At 38.4% G+C, this 21,230-nt stretch overlaps 1 protein-coding gene across 3 annotated transcripts in view; it reads left to right on the top strand.

The window, feature by feature from the left end:
• The window catches only part of LOC123972315 (collagen alpha-1(XI) chain-like), a 118,365-nt gene extending 104,985 nt beyond the window's left edge, over nt 1-13,380 (top strand). For 2 of the 3 annotated variants that reach the window (XM_046051721.1, XM_046051720.1), the window contains 17 exons: nt 598-705; nt 882-935; nt 1,230-1,283; nt 1,778-1,831; nt 3,913-3,966; nt 5,607-5,714; nt 6,001-6,054; nt 6,693-6,746; nt 7,321-7,428; nt 7,894-7,947; nt 8,038-8,073; nt 8,181-8,234; nt 8,792-9,053; nt 9,979-10,091; nt 10,357-10,425; nt 10,693-10,926; nt 11,714-13,380. In XM_046051721.1, the coding sequence (XP_045907677.1) occupies nt 598-705; nt 882-935; nt 1,230-1,283; nt 1,778-1,831; nt 3,913-3,966; nt 5,607-5,714; nt 6,001-6,054; nt 6,693-6,746; nt 7,321-7,428; nt 7,894-7,947; nt 8,038-8,073; nt 8,181-8,234; nt 8,792-9,053; nt 9,979-10,091; nt 10,357-10,425; nt 10,693-10,926; nt 11,714-11,860 (1,617 nt within the window). In that variant the 3' untranslated portion in view covers nt 11,861-13,380. The remainder of the gene's footprint in view (nt 1-597; nt 706-881; nt 936-1,229; nt 1,284-1,777; nt 1,832-3,912; nt 3,967-5,606; nt 5,715-6,000; nt 6,055-6,692; nt 6,747-7,320; nt 7,429-7,893; nt 7,948-8,037; nt 8,074-8,180; nt 8,235-8,791; nt 9,054-9,978; nt 10,092-10,356; nt 10,426-10,692; nt 10,927-11,713) is intronic. The other variant, XM_046051719.1, reaches the window with a different exon arrangement.
• Nucleotides 13,381-21,230: the final 7,850 nt, after the last annotated feature.

Genomic DNA, 21,230 nt, shown 5'->3' with positions numbered 1-21,230 from the left:
CCTCACCATACTGGTGACCGGTATGGGTCAGTCACGCTCCTTAAGTCTGAGTCCATCAGCTTGTATTGACGTGTGCATCTGCTGCTGCGGATCTGTTTACAGTGACAGATAGAGTCTATGTTGCATTGCATGTCACATCGAGGTCAATTTCAAAGGTGCCATTCTGGCATCGACTGGAGAAGCGCTGTGCTCTAATGGGCCAACTAACGATTCCGGGCTTGTAATTATGCTCCAACTGCTGCCCTGAGTCATAGCCAGCACTTTAAGACACTGTTGCTGCTACTACTAGAGGGAAATACATATTGTAATGATTAGACCATTAAGTGTAATCATTTAGTGGATCAAAATATGATTTTAAAATGAAACTTAAGAGCAGATGATCAGAGAAAAGTAGGCATAAAGATTTCTATTTTCAGCTTGCCATACTGTCTCGCTCTTTTAGCGCCAGTTTGTTGTGTGTTTTGATGCCAGTTTGAGTTACAGATGGAAAAAACCCATATGTCTTGTGCCTTATTTAGCGCTCTTGTCAAAGTGGTGTGGATTGCCCTCATGTGGTCTTCATGGTGACAAGCCTGTGGTGGGTTTTTTTTTTCTCAGGGCCCCAGAGGAGAGACTGGTGAGAAGGGAGAAACTGGCCCACCCGGAGCTGCTGGACCCGCTGGTGCACGTGGACCCCCTGGAGATGACGGTCCCAAGGGTAACCCTGTATGTCAGCTCCACTGTCACACACAAGCACAGTCATGACTGTTATTAAAGTTGTCAGCGACAGAATCACTGTGCCATATTTCTCAGTCAAGCTGTCTGCTGCCAGAGCTGTTGTTGACGTGATGTCAAATATCTGAGTCACACTCAGTCTTCTCAGTGTCTCAATCTCTCTGCAGGGTCCTGTTGGCTTCCCAGGAGATCCTGGTCCCCCTGGTGAGCCCGGTGCTGCTGTAAGTGCTACATTTATCCCTCAGCCTATCTTATGTTTATGTTTAGGATATTAGACCATTCTATGAATATGCTTGGAATTAATTATCCTCACAGCATAAACTATGAACAATACCCCATACAGTGGACGTGAAATCAAAAGCAATAAAAATGCCTTTACCACCCATAAGTTTTTGTTTTTCTCTTTCATTCTTGATTTTCCCATTTTGTGTTACTGTTATTGTGTGGTGTTGCAGTATGTATATGATAGCTGACTAATTTTGTCATGTTTGGCTCCATCTGTGTGTTTTGTTTAGGGTCTTGACGGTTTATCAGGTGACAAAGGAGATGACGGAGAAGCCGGACAGCCTGTAAGTCTTACGTGATTTGAAATAGTAGAAAACATGCCAAATAAGCAAATCAGAAATATCAGCCAGTCACATTCAGCCACTAAAAATAATTTCCCATGAACACAATGATGTGCATGAATGCAGCAAGATTAATTAATTTGTCCAGTAAACTCAGAATTCAGAACAGTTTTAATAAGCCGCACTTTGAGAATCTAGTCATTTATTCATGGGGTTTCTTCAACATTCAAAATCTAGAAAATGATGGAAATTAAACTCATCAGTGCCATTTGAAATCATGTTGCAGTTTGTTGTACACTCATAGGGAAGCAAATGTAGCAACAATGGGGAAAGGAGCCAGAAAGAGACAAAAAAAAAAACTTGTTGAGGTCACATATCCGTTCTGTGAAAATGGATATCACTTTTTACAAAAGTAGAGATATCTCATTATGTAACAGAACACTTCAGTTTTCGTGTGGAGTTAAGTGGAGTTAAGTGTTCTATCTACTCTCATTTAGGGCCCTCCAGGGCCATCTGGTGAGGCTGGAGTACCAGGACCTCCTGGCAAAAGGGTGAGTGCATTTCAGAAATTATGCTTGAGATGTTACTTCTTCTAAGCTCTCAATATGGTCTCTATTTAAAATTCACACCCACTGTGAGGTAATATACATTTATGATGGTATTATATGTTCGGATTTTAAATTAATAGACATGTGTTTGACATAAATGAAGCACATTAGGTACACTGAGTGTCTAGAATATTCAGTAATTGCAGATAGCAATAATGTAAAAACAGTAGGACTGCTGCTGCTGCTGCTGCTGCTGCTAATGTCATGAAATTAACTTGTCACTTTAATTTCTGGCCCGTGATGCCCTTTCTGTCACGTCGGACTTGAGCTGATATTATTTAATTTCACTAGTGTAGCATTGTTTACGATGCCCTTCATTTACTGTAATAACGTTTTACAGTTAGCAGTAAAGAATGCCATGATTTTACTCTGTGACAGGTTGGCACTGTATGGAAAGAGAGAATAGAAACTTTGATATTGAAAGTGAACTCATTTCATTTTGTGCACTTTAGCAGAGATGATGCTCAGTAAAGTCTAACGTGTCCTTCAGAGCATAAGTGTCAGCCATCTCTGTATATGAATGCAAACATCGCATACAGTGCATATACAATGCAGTTCTTGCATGTCATGGACATATACTGTAGTTATAATAAACACTGATTTATTTTGCGTGGGATTATGAATATGCAGTGATAGAAAATAATTAAGTATTCTTACTGGACATATTTGAGGACATTGTACTTTACTTAAGTATTTCCATTTTATGCTACTTTCTACTCCACTACATTTCAGAATGAAATGTTGTACTTTTTACACCGTGCATTTATTTCACAGTTAAAGTTATCAGCTGCTTTTCATTTTAAGATTTAACATATAATTATATATATTACATTACATTGAGTGCAAGAGATTAAACCAGTGGTTCCCAAGTGGTTTGTGGCCACTTGTACTAGTACTTTTACTGTACTTTTAATATTTGAGTACATGTACATTTTGCTTATTATACTTCTGTTATTTTGTTCCAGTAGGACTTTACTTGTAATGGTGCATTTTTACATTGCTGTATTGATTCTTTTATTAAACGTAAGTAGACTACTGTGTAGACCACCACTGTGAATGTGGGATCAGCCAAAGAAGCCATGCATCTAATAGACCTGCATTGCCATTTTGCTGGCCTTGTAGATTTCAAAATATGATAAAAGTATTGCCTGTTGTGGAAATGTTCTTTGTTAAGCATCAGGTACACTAGTTTGCATGTTTTCTTGCAACTTTGTGGAATGACTTAAAATGCAGGCTAGGATGGTTTATCATGCATTTTAAAAACGCTGGTATAGTAAGCACTTTTTAGACCCTCAATTTGTATTCCAAGGAATAGTATCCAGGTGACAAAGGCTACAGAACAAATTAGACCTCAGTTACGTGTTCATATTAATGGACTTTGCAATATGATTTTTCATCTTTCACCAAGGTAATTCTGGGCTAGTCTCTTTCCCAATATTTCTTTGAAATTGACTCAGGTTTGGGACTCACTGATGCGTGTGGCTGCTTGACTACATTAGCACACATGCATGCACGGGTGCACACACACATGCCTGCACACATACACATACACGCATTCACTAATGCACATACACGGTTACCAGGGCTCATAACCTACATTGAAGACCGGTGACTTTTGTTTAGTCTATTTGATTATGGTTTGTAATGGAAAATGACAGCCCACTTGCAAGGTTTTGACCAGAGGGTGTTTGGTGAAAATGCTGATGTGCTTTTAGCTCAGTATGTTTGGAATGTAGGGCAATTTGCTTGCACTGATGTTGCCTGGCCCTGCGTTACCCTCCCTCTTTAAAAGATTCAAGGTCAGAGCACGCCTCAGCTGAACAATTAGTATGTACATGACACTACTGTGTGTCAGCAAATGCTGGATGATTTCCCTTTCACGGAATAATTACATATTGTGTCCTTTTGAAAAGTTTTTTTGTCAAGTGTTTTGATGTGAGGGACGGAAGTTAGTTTGTTAAGTACAATGAAGTTCAATGAAATTCATGTACCGAACTATAATTGCATTTTATTGTTATTCTCAGGGACCTGTTGGACCAACAGGTCAGGAGGGCAAACAAGGAGATAAGGGATCCAAGGTAAGTTGCCCTCCATCTTGATTTCACCAGTAGCTTCACTTTTACAAATTACAATGAGCTACTGAAGCTGTAGTTCTTATTCTTGCTGAGATCAGGGTTGGATAATTATATGGAAGCAAAGAAAAGCCTCAATTTGAAACTTATAAGCAAATGGACACCTATTTGAAATTTAGACGCTACTGAATTTACTTTGAAAACTAATTTCTGAAATCTAATATTATTTGAAATCTATATTTCTGTGACTTTATTTATTTATTACCAAGATGAAAAACTCACACTTGGAACATCCGGGCTACCAAGGAAAATTAATCGAGCCTTAATGAATTCGATCACACCTTTGTCCTATCAGGTTACATTCTGTCAGTCATGTGATCCAAGTGAGAAAGGTTGAGATGAGTAACTGGAAACACCAGACATTTTTTGTAAATTTGCACTAATTACTGGAAAAAGTTAATTTGGTACATGTCTAATTATTAAATGAAGTCTAATTACTTGCTAGCATAACCTTGGGAGTCAGTGCACAGCAGTTTCGTCTGAACTTGCCGAAATGTGAAATGTCTCAGGCGCCATACAATTACACATACACCGTATGGAGAAAAAACATTCCAGTAATTAATGAATATTCATGGATTAAATTAAACATTCATTCATGGAAATTGCTATTTTCCCAGTTATTTGGACATAAGCAAATCTGTGTGGCCTTTCTTAGCTGTCTGTGAGAATAGATGTCCAGTAGATGATCTAAAGGGCAAAGTAACACCGATTCAAACCTCTTCCTCTAATACGCCCACGTATTAAAAAAACATGGGCTGAAATTCTGTATGTTTGTAAAAAACTGGTGAATTAGTCTCCCAGAAGAGGCAGTGGGGTTTCTTGAGGCTATCAGCGGATTTGATTGCTTTTTTAAAATCCATAACATGCGGTTGTTTGAACAGTTGAACAGCATCAAACAGGAAACATCTTTGTAAGACGTAAAGAAATTGTTTGTCTCCAATCATTTGTTAAAGAAATGCACAGAAAGAAAACCTGACAAATCTCAGACATAGCCCCGATCTTTCTTTTGTTCTCTCTCACACGGCCGCACAGACACACACATATACAAAGAGCACATTCTATCCACATAGAGGTAAAGGATTAGATTTGATTTGATGGAGACAAGACAAAGCCTGCGCCGTGATCCTAGAGTGTCAAATCCAGGCCTAATTGGTTGTCAGAACAATTTAATCCCCCTCCTCCTATGAGCCTAGTCGATATGACATCTCTGGAACTTCAACACATAAAAACTCGCTGCTCCTGCTCAGAGACAATAGACAAGATCTGGTAACGTTTGATCTGTTTCGATGTTGCAAATCCTCGCATCCTTCAAATCGGAGGTTTTGTGAAAGGAAAACATTTCAAAATATTGAACAATGTGACTTACGGATACAGGATTGCTTTAATTATCAAGTTAGATAATAATCTTGTTGTCAATGGTGGAGAGTCATATTTGACTTGTGTACTGTGTGTAGTTTATGACCACTAGTAGCACTGTGGAGCAATGTTTTTAAGACGTACATACAGTATATGCACACGAAAAAGTGTAACTTTCTTTGTTTACAAAAAGACATGTATGACACGTTTTTTGTGCCAATGTTTTACAGGGAGAAGCTGGAGCTGAGGGGCCTGTTGGGAAAACTGGACCTGTGGGACCTCAGGGGCCCGCTGGAAAGGCTGGTCCTGAGGGTCTGCGTGGAATCCCTGGCCCTGTTGTGAGTACAATTTGTTCAAAAGAATCCTTCACTTTTTGATACCGCAGGTTTCACATTATAACCATTTGGCAACAACATACCTCAGAATTTAAAGTGGTGAATTAATTCATGTATATGATGTAAATAACATGATTGAAAAGTAATGTTACTATTCTTGCATTAAAATACTGGTATCATGTAGATGTATTCCTTCTTTAAATTCACAGTTTAGTGTCTCTAAAGTCTAGTATCGAAATTATTCTCATGTTAGTAACCAAACTGTCTGTTATTTTTTCTTAATTTTCAGGGTGAGCAAGGGCTCCCTGGTGCTTCCGGTCAAGACGGCCCTCCTGGACCTCTTGTAAGAAATTTCCTTCTACCTCCTTAGAAAAAAGAAAGAGCTGTAGTTATTATGTAAGTTAAAAGAAAATAGCTCTAGTGCTGATACTGCAGCACTACCCGCCCACCCCTTGTTGAAAAATATTTAAGTTTGCATTCTTTATTAGCCATTAAATAACATAGAAATTGGTCACTGGACAGATAATGTTTTTCTAATGGTACTCTATACCATTGTTATATATATTTGGTGTGATAACATTGAAGTATTATATAAATGCAACAATTAGTCATTTATTTTTTTAAGCAAAAATGAAAAATATTTGCTGGGTCCAGCTTCTTGAATGTGAGCATTTGATGCTTTTTTTTTTTTGTCATATATAATCAGAATAGTAAACCTATATAATAATAATAATAATAATAATAATAATAATAATAACTTTGGATTTCAGGACTGTTGGTAAGACAAAACAATTAATCGACTAATCATGAGAATAATGATTAGTTGCACCCCAATTTGTAAGTACAGTGGTTGTTGCAGTACCTCTACAGGATCACAATGAAAGCTTGCATGAGATGAGATCTGCAGTGGCTGTCACTGCAAAATAATGTGAGTTCATTTCACTGTCAGTTATGCTTTGAACTGATTCTTTCCCTCCACAGGGACCCCCTGGACTTCCTGGTATGAAAGGTGACTCTGGATACAAGGGAGAGAAGGCAAGACATTATTACGATGCTAATCTCAAATTGCTTTATTGTGTATTTCTCATATCTGCTCGTGCGCCTTATCGGAGGCTTCCAAAGTAAGCAAACATCTAGGCCTGTTGCCTCTATCTCTTTGTTCACTCTCTCGCAGTGAGATGGAGGAAATATTCTACTCTGTTAAGGGTTTTCAGGCAGTGATTTAATGCAGTGAATGAATATGTATAAGTCCAATAACATCATCTTTGAAGTGGTCATTGGTTTAATGCCAGCGTGCAGTAGTCAGAAGCAGATGGCCATAACTCTGCCCAGCAGCATGCGCCGAGACACACCACCATTGTTAATTATGATGACCACTATAAATACACTAATTATTTATAGGAAGAAATAAGACAGTACTGAGGTCGTCTAGTCAGCCACTGCGCATAAACCTGCAGGTGAATGTGTATGCAGTCTCGAATGATGAATGAACTAGATATTAAAGACTTTAATAAAAAATAATTATAACAAATATTGTTTCACTCTCTGAATTTTATTCAATGCTTTTGTCTGACTTTTAATTTTTTATTTCCTTCTCTTCCTGCTCCAGGGTCATCCAGGTCTAATTGGTCTGATTGGGCCTCCTGGTGAGCCTGGAGAGAAGGGAGACAGAGGTTTGCCTGGACCTCAGGGCACTGCAGGTGGCAAGGGTGACGCTGTAAGTCAGTCTCTGTGTCAGGCAAAGTATGCTTTCTTAAAATATGCAGTGTGACTTTCCTGGACTTAGAGGTTAAATTCCCACAAGAACAACATATAGTCATAGGGGAAGAAGTGAACTTTTGTTAATCACAGATATATAGTCATATATAAGTAGGGCTGAGTGTTATTGTTCATAAACTAAGAAATAAGTTATTTTTACATGTGTGAAGAGTCTGGTACAGAACCCAGTTTTTTAGCACTGAGCGTCAGCATTTGCTTATTTTCTAGTAATTTTTTTTCACGCATTTGCCACATTGTGATCCGTATCAGTATTGAAAAAATACTCATATATCAACCAATATTTCAACCTTATCTCCCAATTCTAACTGCAAGATATTTTGGACAAACACATCCATCAAATATAGCTTAAATGAGACATGTATTAATCACATTCTGACTGATGTCATTTCTTGTCTGTTATAAGGGTATTGCGGGTCTCCAAGGTCCTCTCGGCCCTCCTGGTCCCCCTGGAATTTCTGTAAGTTCCATTTCTTATTGAACAAAAATGTATTTCTTCCATTTTGTTACATCAGATGTTGTTCATCTCTTAATATTGCTCTTTCAACAGGGCCCTCAAGGACAGAAAGGTTCCAAGGGATCAACTGTAAGTTGTGTTTTTCAGTGTTTTGATACCATTCAGTCATTCATTCAAGAGTTTTATGAGAATTGATTTCTTCTTAATTATGTCCATGATACCTTGTTTTCTGTCAGGGTTCAGCAGGTCAGAAGGGAGACACTGGAATGATTGGACCACCTGGACCACCTGTAAGTTACCTTTTTTTTATTGTCATTAAATTTAGATAGATCTACCCAAGCATTATTGTTATGCACATTATTCTCTAAGAATGCCCTAAATGTGCCGATAGCATTATGATTAGATAATACTGAACTCGCTAGAGTTGAAACCATTAATCAATTAGTCAGTCATCAGAAAACTGTTTTGATTATTGAGAATTCAGTTCTGTCACAACATTTGCTGGTTGCAGCTACTCAAATATGAGAATTTGCAGCTTTTTCCTGCTTTATAGAATTGTAAACAGATTATTTTTTAGATGGAAACAGTACCTTGGACTGCGTGGACATTTTGAAGGCAGTTTTATGCTATTTTAGGACATTAAACCACAACAATTAATTGTGAACATAGTTGGCAGATTAAACAAAAAATTTAATAATCGTTGGATGCAGACCCAGTACTGACCATGTAATCTACCCTAGGATTGACAAATGCTGTACATGCTTTGGAAACCATCCTTTAATACATATGTATCAACAAATGTGTGTCAATAGCAATAATGTGTTTGCCCTTCACCTCCGTGTTGCAGGGTCCACCCGGTGACATCATCCAGCCGCTGCCCATCCAGCAGTCTGCCAGAAAGACCAGGCGGCAGGCTGACATGCAAGGAGACGAGGCGTTGGCGGACTATGGCATTGATGCCATGGGTATGGAGGGACTGGAGGATGTCTTTGGATCCCTTAACAACCTTAAGCAGGACATCGAGCGCATGAAGTTCCCCATGGGCACCCAAGACAATCCTGCCAGGACCTGCAACGACCTGCACCTCAGCCAGCCTGACTACCCAGATGGTAGGATGGAGACAGTGTTCATCGAAGTATTAAGAATGAGACAGAGTTCAGTAGTAGAATTTGCTCTAGTTATATTGGTAACAAATGGTAAATATACAGTATAGATCAAATGTGTCACAGCATTTATTCTATGCTTTGTATTTGTAGGAACCAGTTTGAGTTATTTTCTAAAGTCTCTCTAAACAGTGTCCTCTTACCATCCAACAACCAAAGAGAGAAGTTACTAAAAATGTTGACATACTCCCCTGACTCACCTTCAATTATTCCCAAGAGCTCACAGCAATTAAGCTTGATAAGCAGCAGCAAGTGATTTTGAAGTATTTTTAATGCCCTTGGTTTTGCCTCTCAGGCTACTTACGAGCTGCCCTGTCATGATGAGAGGAAGACTGCAGGCACTACTCAGGGTTGAAAAAGAAAAGCGTCTCCATTTAAAAAAAATTTTAATTTACATCTTTATTTATCTTTAATATTCTCTTTAAACCAGCATCAATTAAATGGCTTCAAAATAAAAAATAATAACAATTTAGGGTCTCTTTAAGGAAACTAGCTAACTTGTTATTTTCTAGATTCATATAAATGCAGCAAATAGCGTTCCCCCTATTTATGTTTGTGTTTCGCTAGCCAAACACTTCATTGTTTCTTTTAAAACCATTACAGGGATACAACTAACAATTATTTTCATTATCGATTAATCTGCAGATTATTTTCTCATTTAATCGTTTTCATCTTTAACCATCAGGGGAAAAATCCCTCCAAGAGCACAAGGTGACGTGTCGAAAACCTTAAAATATGCAATATATTGCAATGCAAGTCCATACATACATCAGCGTGCTTTGAGAGTGTCGCAGTGTTAAATAACAGCAGTGGTACTCTAGAAGGCCAAAGCTGTGCTTCTGGCTCTGTCTCATGGCTGTGTTTCTCTCAGGTGAATACTGGATTGATCCAAACCAGGGCTGCATAGGAGACTCCATCAAAGTGTTCTGTAACTTCACAGCAGGTGGAGAAACGTGCATCTACCCAGATAAGAAATCCACAGGAGTAAGTAATGGGCAAATGTTAACACTGATACAGTATCAGACCTGAAGCAAACGCTGTTTTACGGTGATGGTAATTCAAATTGTACCATTCTGACAAAATTGCAAATGATTTGCTCTGAATTCTTCTGATCAAGTAAACCCCACTCATTAGATTATTCAGTGAGGTTAAAAACATGTAAGAGCTATCTGTGATCTGTGTACAGATATTGCAGTAGTGGCATTCTCTAATTGTCCTTAATTGTGTTTTTTGCTTGTTTTTATTATAGGTTAGAATATCCAACTGGCCCAAGGAATCTCCAGGTTCATGGTTCAGTGAATTTAAACGTGGCAAAATCGTGAGTCAACCAAGATGACATTTTCTTTTCTTATTTTCTTTTCTATTACCTCCCAGCAGACGTTCACATCCTTTTTTAGATAAGTTTTCAATTTTGCTCCTTTATCACTTTCTCTCATTTACAGTAACTCTTTCAAACCAGTGTCTCTCTTTCCTATGCGCATTCCCAGTCATACATCCTGCCTTACCTTCCTCTTCCTTCCTTTTCTTAATTTCCTCTTTTCCCTTCTCATGCCCTTTGTCTTTCTCTCCATCTATGTGTCCCCAGTTGAACTACGTTGACATGGGAGAAAACACTATAAACACAGTGCAGATGACCTTCCTGAAGCTCCTGAGCTCTTCGGCACGCCAGAACTTCACCTACATTTGCCATCAGTCTGTGGCCTGGTACGACGCCATGGCTGACAACTATGACAAGGCGCTGCGCTTTCTGGGTTCCAACGATGAGGAGCTGTCTTACGACAATAATCCCTTCGTCAAGCCACTGATAGACGGCTGCTCGGTAAATGCTCATTTTCTGACTTTTTTCTGAATCCCATGAAATCCCATTAATCTTCACAAATATGTAGACTGTTGTAGAAAAATGTCATTCAGCAATGTTATGCAGCAATGAATCAGATTTTGGATAAGAAAACAAAGGCAGTTCCTCTTTGATTTGTATGCACTAGTTTTGCAGTATTGAATGGTTTGTAATGGAAAGTAGAGCTGAAATGATAACATGATTAACCATGGAGTATCTTTCTGTTTTTTAACTCTTGGTCAGACAAAACAAGCAATGTAAAGAAATTATATTTATGGATTAAATAATGAATTGATTAAATAATCACTGATGAAAATAATCATTATACCTTCTTTAAATTATTATCTCCAGTTCGATCAGCTTTCCAAAACCCCAAAATATTTAATTTACAATGATATAAAGAAGAGAAAAGAATCAAATCTTCACATTTGAGAAGCTGATTATCAAAATGTTTGTCGATAAATTGTCTGTCAAACAAATCGAACCATGGTTCAGCACTGATTTGTACCAACAATACAATCAGATTTCTGCTCTTTCAAGCTAAGCATATTATACTATCTGTCCATCCAGTCGTCCTTTTTATATACCTGCCATGTCAAGGTCATTAGGATCCCTTATGTTTTCCCTCCCACAAAATAAAAAAAAAAACGTGTTTTGATCATTATTATAAAAGTCATTTTCATTAAACATCTCGCCTAAAAGATTTTGCGAGCCGTACCTGCACCACCTTACTAAATACCTTCTCCTTGTCTGCCCTTTATGTTCGCAGATGAAGCAGGGCTATTCAAAGACGGTGATGGACATCAACACTCCCCGCATTGACCAGTTGCCCATCATTGACGTCATGCTGAATGACTTTGGGGATTCCAACCAGAGGTTTGGCTTTGAGGTCGGCCCTGTCTGTTTCCTCGGCTAGACACGCCCCTACTCCCCGCTGAAGGACAGGGTCAGAGGGTACATATTAACACCCACATGCTGAGATCCGACAACCTTTAACTTCTCTCCCCGCAAAGTTAAAACCTGTGTTTTCTTTTGTTGCCGAGAAGATCCACTCAAGCCCGGAGAAGAAGAGTGCCCCTAGGCCCTGTCATGAAAGCGCCAACCAGGGGGAACTACTCCTCGCCCTTGTAGGGCCAGAATCACATGACTTTAACTTACATGTAGTAATGGGAGTGACATCAGGAAAAGGACATTTGATGCCGTGGCGGACAGTGGCGCACTTTCAGCAACAGAGAGAGGATCCACTCACCCCAAGCCCCATCCTCCCTTGTCCTTCCCCTCCCACCACGCCTCCCTCTCTGGATGCTCCAGGTGCTGCTCTGAATACAACCACAGAGGTGCTTTTGTGCAGAATCACAAAACACTCAAGGTGCTACAAAAAGTGCTTTTTGATAAAACTGTAATTATTATTATTATTTTGTACAATATTGTTCCTTTCCGAATCCACTCTTACAACTTGCATGTGCCCCAGCTCTTAGAGTTTAAATAAAATTTTGGTAAACTATATAGAAATAAATCCAATGAATATATTTGATGTGTGTTAAAAACTAATTTGCTAAGAATTATAATGTCTTTTGAAAACATTCCAATTTGTAAGTATAAAATAATCTTTTTGTAAATAATATACCCTTCAATATTTGATTTTTATGAGAGCAAACCAAAGTGGAACATAACACCTAAGTCTAGAAGCATTTTGTCTTTGTTTCATGACATACCAGTTGGTATGCCCATCAGGACATTAAGCCATAATAAAATGAGATATTAATATAAATATTGCAAGAAAAGGCCTGTTCTTCTAAACTTTATTCTCCCAGATTTTATCTATATCTCAGTTTCTTTTAAAAATGTGGACACATTTGGTTCTTAAACCATGTTTGAATCTTGATAACACAATCAAGATTGACCCTTATTTGTGATGGCTAACTTACTAAAATCTTTTTTGTGTGTGTGTAGAGTTAAATTTGTTTAGTTAAATTGTTGTTATTTTTAATTCACGAAAAAAAGCCCTGTCGAGTTTTTCCTTGTAACAATGAACACAATGTGCCTTGAATTGTTCGTTCAAAAATATTAAAACTGGATTCTGAAAAATGTTGGGTTGAATGTCTGTATTGTTGGCTATCTGAGTGCAGAAATGATTAGTGCTCTTGTGATTCTGCTCCGCCTGACACATATTACCTTCCTTCACCATGATAATTTAAGATTAGGAGGATTAGTGGTTTGATTCATGTGATTGATTCTGCTGAGCCCAGGCACTGTGATCTCTACCAGTTTCTTTCTCTGACTCAGATTTGACTTTGATCAAGATCTGTTTGCATCCCCACCTCCTTGGCTTTAAGCTATGATAGCGCAGACTTCAGAGACGCTTTCAAACCTGTGTAATTACAGTATGTTTACAACCTATGTACAACTGAAATAAATGTTTGGTGCTTTGCCAAATGCACATTGCAATCTTTGCATTCAATTTCAGATTATAATTATATATATTTATAGCAAACTGAGTCCAGTGTATCGAGCTACCTTGCTTGTTCACACAATGCATGTCTGTTGAGATCTTACGTGCCAACACTGAATGACAACACTCCCCAGGCTGATTAGGCTTCCTAACTGCACCACTGGATTTTGTAGAAAATACAGTCAGACCACATGTCAGACATACATTTTTCCCTTGCCTCAAAAATGTCCCCTATTTCAGCCCAGTTGTCATACATTGTTAATGTTCTCTTATGGGTTTTGAACAACTACAGCTGAAAAGTCTTTGCTACCTGTGAGTGTGAGTGACCCTTTCAAAATTCTGGTCAATTTAAAGCACGACAACCACCAAAACGTTCAATTTTCTGAGACAGCACAGTTCAATTTATATATTTCAAACAACATCATTCCATAGAGTTCAGTGCGGCTACATTTATCCACATACAGTAATCCACATAATGTTGACATAATAATAATAACTAGTGGAGTGTTTGTCCATGCTGCTGAAGAGTCCACAGCAAATGCAAATTGACAGTAATTATCTTTTCTTCCCAGGGAGTTTGTCATTTTAGCAGTGGCTAGTGTGAAGGAACAGATTACATTTATGATAATGAAGGATGTAAACCATGGGATATATTTTTACAAAATAGATGTTAGGCAACAGTGAATATGATTTTCCATCACTTCAAAAACAGCCAAAGAACACAACAAAAGGAATTGTGTTTGTTTCTTGTGCCTGTCGTCCTGTAGTGATGGTGAATTCAATATGATATGTGAAGGGTTTCATTTTTAAACGTTTTAGGGTTAGGTTTTAGTGTTACTTTAGAATAAAGAAAATCTAAAAATTATTCATCATTAAAGCCTTTGTATTTTTAGGAAAATATCCAGAAAGAGCCAGAGCAATATATTCGTTTTTTTATCCTTACCAATAATTTTCCCAGCTGCAGAGGAGGTTGGCTTTCAACACTCACTTTTGACACATCTATGATATCAACAATGACACAACTATGACAACACAAATACCTCTGATGTGTTCATGTTCAAACTATTTCTATGACCACTGTTAAACATTCACCAAAAATCTTTCAGGCTTTCAATACAGTAATAAAGTGGCATTATAGGGTAAAACGCAACAAAGGATATTGACTACAGTCATAAACATAAGTTTAAGCATGGTTCCTGACATTTCGTGCAGTATTACGCTATTGTTTTACATGTCTTCAAATAAAACTATTCTACTTTACTTTACAATTTTTGATCTGACACACAGTACAGAATTACAAAAGCTACATGCAATCAGTTGAATGTATTTTGGAATTGTAGTTGTACAATACTCCCATAAACAAACCTATCTCACTGCCTCGTCACCCCCCATGTCTCAGTAATGTTTTCAAGCCTACATACAGCAAAACCAATTTTGTGAAGTCTGCTTTGTTTTGGCTTTCTGCACAAAAACTGTTATCATTCTGCTGTGTGAATCATTGCATCTGTTAGAAGAGCTCTGTGCGTACTTCTTAAACCTCTATCGTGTTTTGGTCAGAGCAAGCCCATATGGTGATGAGTAATTATTAAGTGTGTGTGCCTGACAATTTTGCTTGGGCTGATGGCAAGTCGTCATTTTCTTCTCATTTTTTAAATGAATACAGTGCCACCTGTTTTTCATCTTTGAAGGCAGAACAACATGTTTTGCTGTTAGGTGAAAATGGCTACAGCATCAAAACAAGAAAAAGAAAATAATGCTGTTGTCCAATGAGAGGGTGTTACTGGGGTAAGGGGCTGCTTGCGTATTCCAAACTTATCCACTCCAAACCCCATGCCTAAACCCAGCTGGTCACAGCCAATCTGTTGGGGCGGCCACTTTGGTCAGCATGCCTGAAATATTCTGTCAAAACTCCAGGGCTGCCGTGGGCTGCAGTCACATCTGATGAGAGGCTGTTTCCAAAGAAAGGGGAAAAAAGGGGAGGAGATTTTATTTTTATTTTTGTCTATATTGTGGAACTGTTAAATTCTCCCTCCTCTGTTCTTACACATTTTCTCTACCCATTTCATCCTTTCCAGTGTCATGAAGGGCTGGACCATTGAATTAAGCCAGAGGACAAGAATGCACCCTGGAAAGTTTCCACTCTGTGGACTAACATGGACAGACAGACAATCAGATTTAAGGCAATGGACAATTCAGAGTCGGTTTGTCTTACTTGGGTGGTTTAAATTGGAAGAAACACCAATGACCCACACACAAAAAACCCCAAACAAACAGACAATTGAGCTACCTCACCACATATATTCTCTTACAATTGTACATTTTGTTTTACAAAATATATACACACACACACACACACACATATATATATATATATATATATATATATATATATATATATATATATATATATATATTTACATATAACAATGTGGGTTGAGGACTGTGTTTTGTACTCAATTTGCAACATCCAGAAATGTAATAAAATTTAAGTTAAAATGGCATGTGTCCAGGCTCATCCATATATGGCAAATGTAGGGTGCACAGGCAATCCTATTATGTTAGCTAAAAGATATAGCTAGTGTAGCTAATTAGCATAGTATTGCAGCTAATTGAGAAAGTTGGCTATTTGATAGAACTTAACAATACATCAAGGTTTTTCTATGTAGTTTTTTTTTTTTTTTTTTGGTCTGTTAAAGTCAATTCATGGGCATTCAAGAACCAGGTTGTATGACAGTAACATTAGCGATCAAAAATGTTTCTCTTAATTGCCAGTACAATTCAGATGACTGATGATGATGATTTCCCCTTTTAACTTAATCAGTCTTCAGATAGTTAATTTAATTTGATTAGCCCAAAATCAGAACTGGCTTTTAAAGGCTTTAAAATCTGTACTGCATACAACACGTTATATCTTTAGACCCTTATAGTGTTACTTCAACACCGCAAATCTCACTGGATAGATGAACTAGATGAACCTGGATAGACGGGGGCAAAATCTGGGCAGCTAACTGACATCAGGCTGCTCTTGACCAAGGTATTTATCAAGTGTAGAAAACGGCAATTGTACTGTAAAAATACTAGGTGTAAAAGTTTGTAACTGAATCAAAAGATCAAATAGAAGTGTATACTTTCCTGGATAAAGGAAGATAAAAATGACTTGTTACCATGCCACGTTATTTTCAGCTATTTGCAGAGGAACACTGGAAGCAGCCTGTATTGACTGGTGTCTCTTTTGTAGCAAAATAATTGCTTGTTCTCTCTGATGATATTTTCTTGAAAGGCAGAATTCTTACAGACACAATACATTTGCTGTGTTTACAGCATTAACATTTTTCAGTAGTCTATTGATGTTTTTCAGCACTTCAGTAAATACATTCTTTGTAGCAATTTTGAAAGTGTATTTGAACTGCAAAAGATACCCTCGGCTCATCATGTGTAATAACCAATTTGAACTGGGTTGAGCCACAAAGCAAGCAGCAGCCACTGTTATTGCTGGAGAGAAGCTCATCAGGAATGCAGGTCATGGCTCACGAAAACCCTTTGTTCAAGTGCGCCAAGAAAGTTATGTCTCCTTCTCCTGTCAGAGACACTCCTTGAGTTCAAGTATTCCCTGTTCAAACAGTTTCACTGGGAAACACTCCAACAGTACTGTGCTTCATTGCCCAACCCATCGCCTCATCCCAACCTGCTGCTGACAGCTGATCTGGAGAGAGCCTGGAAACTACCCTACTCCTCAGGTCTCTAGTTTATACTAGCTGTTCTTACATTAGCATTGCCTGAAGTTCCCAGAGATGGCTTAAAAGCTGACCACTTCACCCACGCCATGACAAATGTGTGCACCAACTCACCTAACCTGACCTGAGAGATTTGCAGCCTCTTGTCTCCTTTGCTGCTTTCCAACGTCTTAACAAAGACAAAAAGAACAATCTGTCCATTTTCCTTAGAAAAGGTGAAACGTTGATTGGCAAGCAAAAGTGAAAAGGCTTCCTACTGCAGTCAAGGACATGCTCTTGCTGCAGCCTGTGAGCTCATCCGCTAGAGAATGGTCTGAATAGCAATCAAAGTACAGAAGCCATGGATTGGGCTAAAGTCAATAGCTCTTTAGGTGAACAATTTTCCCGGCATATTTCAGAGATGAGATAAATGTTATAACCTAACAACTAAGAATTATTTTAGCAAAAGAGATTCATTTGAAAAAAGATTCCTAGTTGATGCAATGATAGTGTTCCCATTAAAACTTAGAATGTTTTACTGCTACATTTTTCTCTCTAAAGGTCATGTAGTTTTATCAGTTACTTCTTCAAATGCTACAGAAAACATTCTTGAACAACAGTGGGAAAAAATGGCAAGGAGAAACCAGATAAATGTCAAACAAACGTAGCCCGTAGCACTATTTTTCGCCAAACATATTTACTTCAAAACAGCAAATGTCTGAAGGTTTATGTTCAGACCAAAATTTGCCAGTGGTCTCATATAAATCTCAACTGAAGTAAAACAGCTTGAGTGTGAAAGCTGAAAAAATAGCTGCGTGTCTTACTCCTGCACAAACTGTGAACTCTATTTGTATGCATAATGAGCAGCTACGCATTATTTAATACCTTGTCTCAATTATTTTAAGCACTGAAAATATTGTGTCATATGAGAGTATGTGACTAACGGCTTTGGCCAGAGAGGAACATTAAAACAATACTACGCTACAGAAAGCTTTGTGTCATTTGCTTCAGTAATATGACAGATTTTAGATTCCTATATGGTAATGAGGTCTAGGTAATCAGGAGTGTTTACCCTGTTTTTTTTAACATAGCATGGTGTCTTGCAATACAGTAAGAATATCATACCATATCAATACAATATCCTTGAAAGATTTTAACTGCTCTATTTCAAGACACAGACTCTTACTCTGAGAAGGGTGCTGCTGCGGACTGTAGCTCAAGGGGTGTGGCATGAGTGGGTTTTGGGGGCTCGGTGTAGGTCAAAGTTCATCAGACAAGAAGGCAGGATTTGAAGAAGAAGACAATAACATAAATAATACAAAGTAATGGCGCAGCAGAAGCAGCAGGTAGGTAATCACATCTCAGTGCAGCAAAAGTTGAACATATAAGTACAACAAATGGACAAATAAGTACAGCTTTGTAAATAGAAGTTATTCATTGCAGCTGAATAATCTTTTTTTTAAAAAATAACCATTATTAATTTATTAGTTAATGTTTATGTTTCTATAAAGAACCTTGCCCACATTTTTTTTATTGTTCTGTATTTTTTATCCTATTTTATTGTATTGTGGTATTTGTTGTTGGCTAAGGGAGTACACTTAGCCAACAACCTGACCTGGACTATCAACACCACAGCCGTCATCAAAAGAGCACAGCAGCGGCTTCACCCCCTTCGGAGACTCAGGAAAGCATGTCTCCCGTCTGTACACCTCACTACCTTTTACAAGGGGGCCACTGAAACCATCCTGACCTATGGTCTCACTTCCTGGTTTGGAAGCTGTACGGCCCATGAAAAAGAACAACTAAACAGGGTCGTGAAGACATCCAGCAAGATCATTGGTGCTCCACTCCCCTACCTAAGCGAGATCTACCAGCAACGCTGCATTTACAGAGCCATCTCCATCATTAAGGACTTAAACCACCCATCTCATCACATCTTCTCCCTCCTGCCATCTGGGAGTAGGTACAGAAGCATCAGCTGCAGATCAAGCAGGATGCTGAACAGTTTGTTTCCACAAGCCGTGAGAATCACAAATGGACTGTTGCCACTCCCCATCCCGATCACATATCCCCCACAATGCACACACGCGCACACACACACACCTACAGCCCCGTTACCTAGACAGTAAAGGTGAAGCTTTAAAATTCAACAAAAGGACTACAGTATGAAACATTGTTGTGAGTTTTGGCTGCTTAGTGTGTACTGAACTCTACTGAAACAACTTTTTGTTGCTCTGCTTATTGAACTACCAGGTGAAATGACAATAAAGTTTATCTATCTATTATCTATTATTCTGTTTTATTAATTTTATGCAAAATTTGTGGACATCCTCAATAAACAGATGCATTAATCATGCTGGTTGTATTATTGTTTTCTATTTGTGCCTGCTTACTGTGACCACATGCAATGGGACTGTTAACTGTTAATACTGCTTGCCTTTAATATGAAGCTTTCACTGGTGTGAAAACATGCATACCAAGATTGGAGTTTCAGTTTAAAAATGTTTCCAGACCTTTGTAACAGTGTGGGTATGGAGTATAAATGGCAGAAATTTGCAATATTAATATTTTTACATGTCCATAGTATGTTTGCTTATTATACTTTCCCAGATCACTTTAGCATTTAGGATTATGGAAACAAAAACAAATTGAGCTAGAGACTTTAATTTTAATTTCAGTCTTTATGCTAATAATATCCCTGCTTTTGTGTATTTGTTTAATATTGTGTTGTTAATAAAGTATTTTAAATTATGGGCTTCTGTCTAGAGTGTTCACACATGTATGGTACAAACTGGGCAGCAATAAGTCTGCGCATGTGCAGATGATACAGAAAGGTGGCGCAGCTACAGCCAATCATTACAGACTCTACCGCGAGGTGGCACTATGACATAGAGTGAATATTGGCATGTAGATGCGTCCAGGGCGGGACAGTTGTAAAACATGTAAAGTTTGGTACAGATTTGAGCATATACAATAAAGTAATAAGACTTTTTTGTTTGTTGCCGAATTATCGATTTTCAACACCACACCACTGACACGCCGTTTCACAAAAACTCACAGATAGCACAACTTTTTAACGTCAGTGCCTTAAGACTGCAGACCAAAAATCTAGTCTATCGGAAAAATTTTGTAGGAGGGGTTCTTTAAAGTACAGAACCTGTGAATCGCCAAAAGTGACAATTTAATTCAAAATGGGCGACTTCCGGTTGGGTTTAGGGCATTGCTCCCTGTGGCTTTTTTTGTCGGTCTGGACATAATAATCTGCCACAAAATTTCTGTACAATTTGGTGAAACCTTGCATAGGAGCTGAACTCAGGGGGCACTAGCGAATCATTTTGCATTGTCCATGCATGAAAACTATATGACACTAAACATTTTTGCCTAGTTTAAATTTTGTGTAAAGTTTGCTATGGTTTCAGGGCTCATGTCTCCTTGAAACGGTGTGTAACAGTGCACAACAGGGTTTAGGGTGGTGAGTCTGTGAGGTTTTAGGGCTGCCCAACTGTCAAACTGTCAAGTGCATGAGGGCTGTTTCGCCGACATTTTGCGCACTTTATGTACACTTTCCATATCTCTGCAGACTTTGCCTGAGGGAATTACCCGCAGGTCATAGTGGTGTGATGTAGAACATGGGGTGACCAGGGGAAGCCAGTGTTAAAAAAGGTAAACATTGAAGGAGCAACTACAGGAAAAAATAAATTTACTTATATATGTGCAAGTGTATGATGCTGTTTAAAATTACCTCCTGTCTACAGGTAATTTTCAAATAACCAGTTTACTCGGAAAGAAACTTTTTTTTCTTGGCATAAATGGACTGCCATATAACATTAGCGGTAAGCTGGGACAAGTTTTTAGGTAATTATGGTGAACTGAACCTTTAATTTCCTAATCGCACCGACACACTAAAGTGGTTCACCGAAATGAAACACTAATATTCTTTGCCATATGTTTCCACACATAATCTGTACAAAAAGAAAAAAAGAAAAAGGCTATACTGTGATAGCTCTCTCTCGCTCTCTCAGTCTCTGTTGCGCGCTCTCTCTCTCTTTTGCGCGTGCACTCGGGCTCAAAAAGCAGCAGCAGCCCGCCTCCGATCTCGCGCCTCTATCTCCTATTTTCTG

Source organism: Micropterus dolomieu, linkage group LG06 (assembly GCF_021292245.1).
Source record: "Micropterus dolomieu isolate WLL.071019.BEF.003 ecotype Adirondacks linkage group LG06, ASM2129224v1, whole genome shotgun sequence".
Lineage (NCBI taxonomy): Eukaryota > Metazoa > Chordata > Actinopteri > Centrarchiformes > Centrarchidae > Micropterus > Micropterus dolomieu.
Note: the sequence above shows the minus strand (reverse complement) of the source record. Positions and strands in the feature narration are given on the sequence as shown.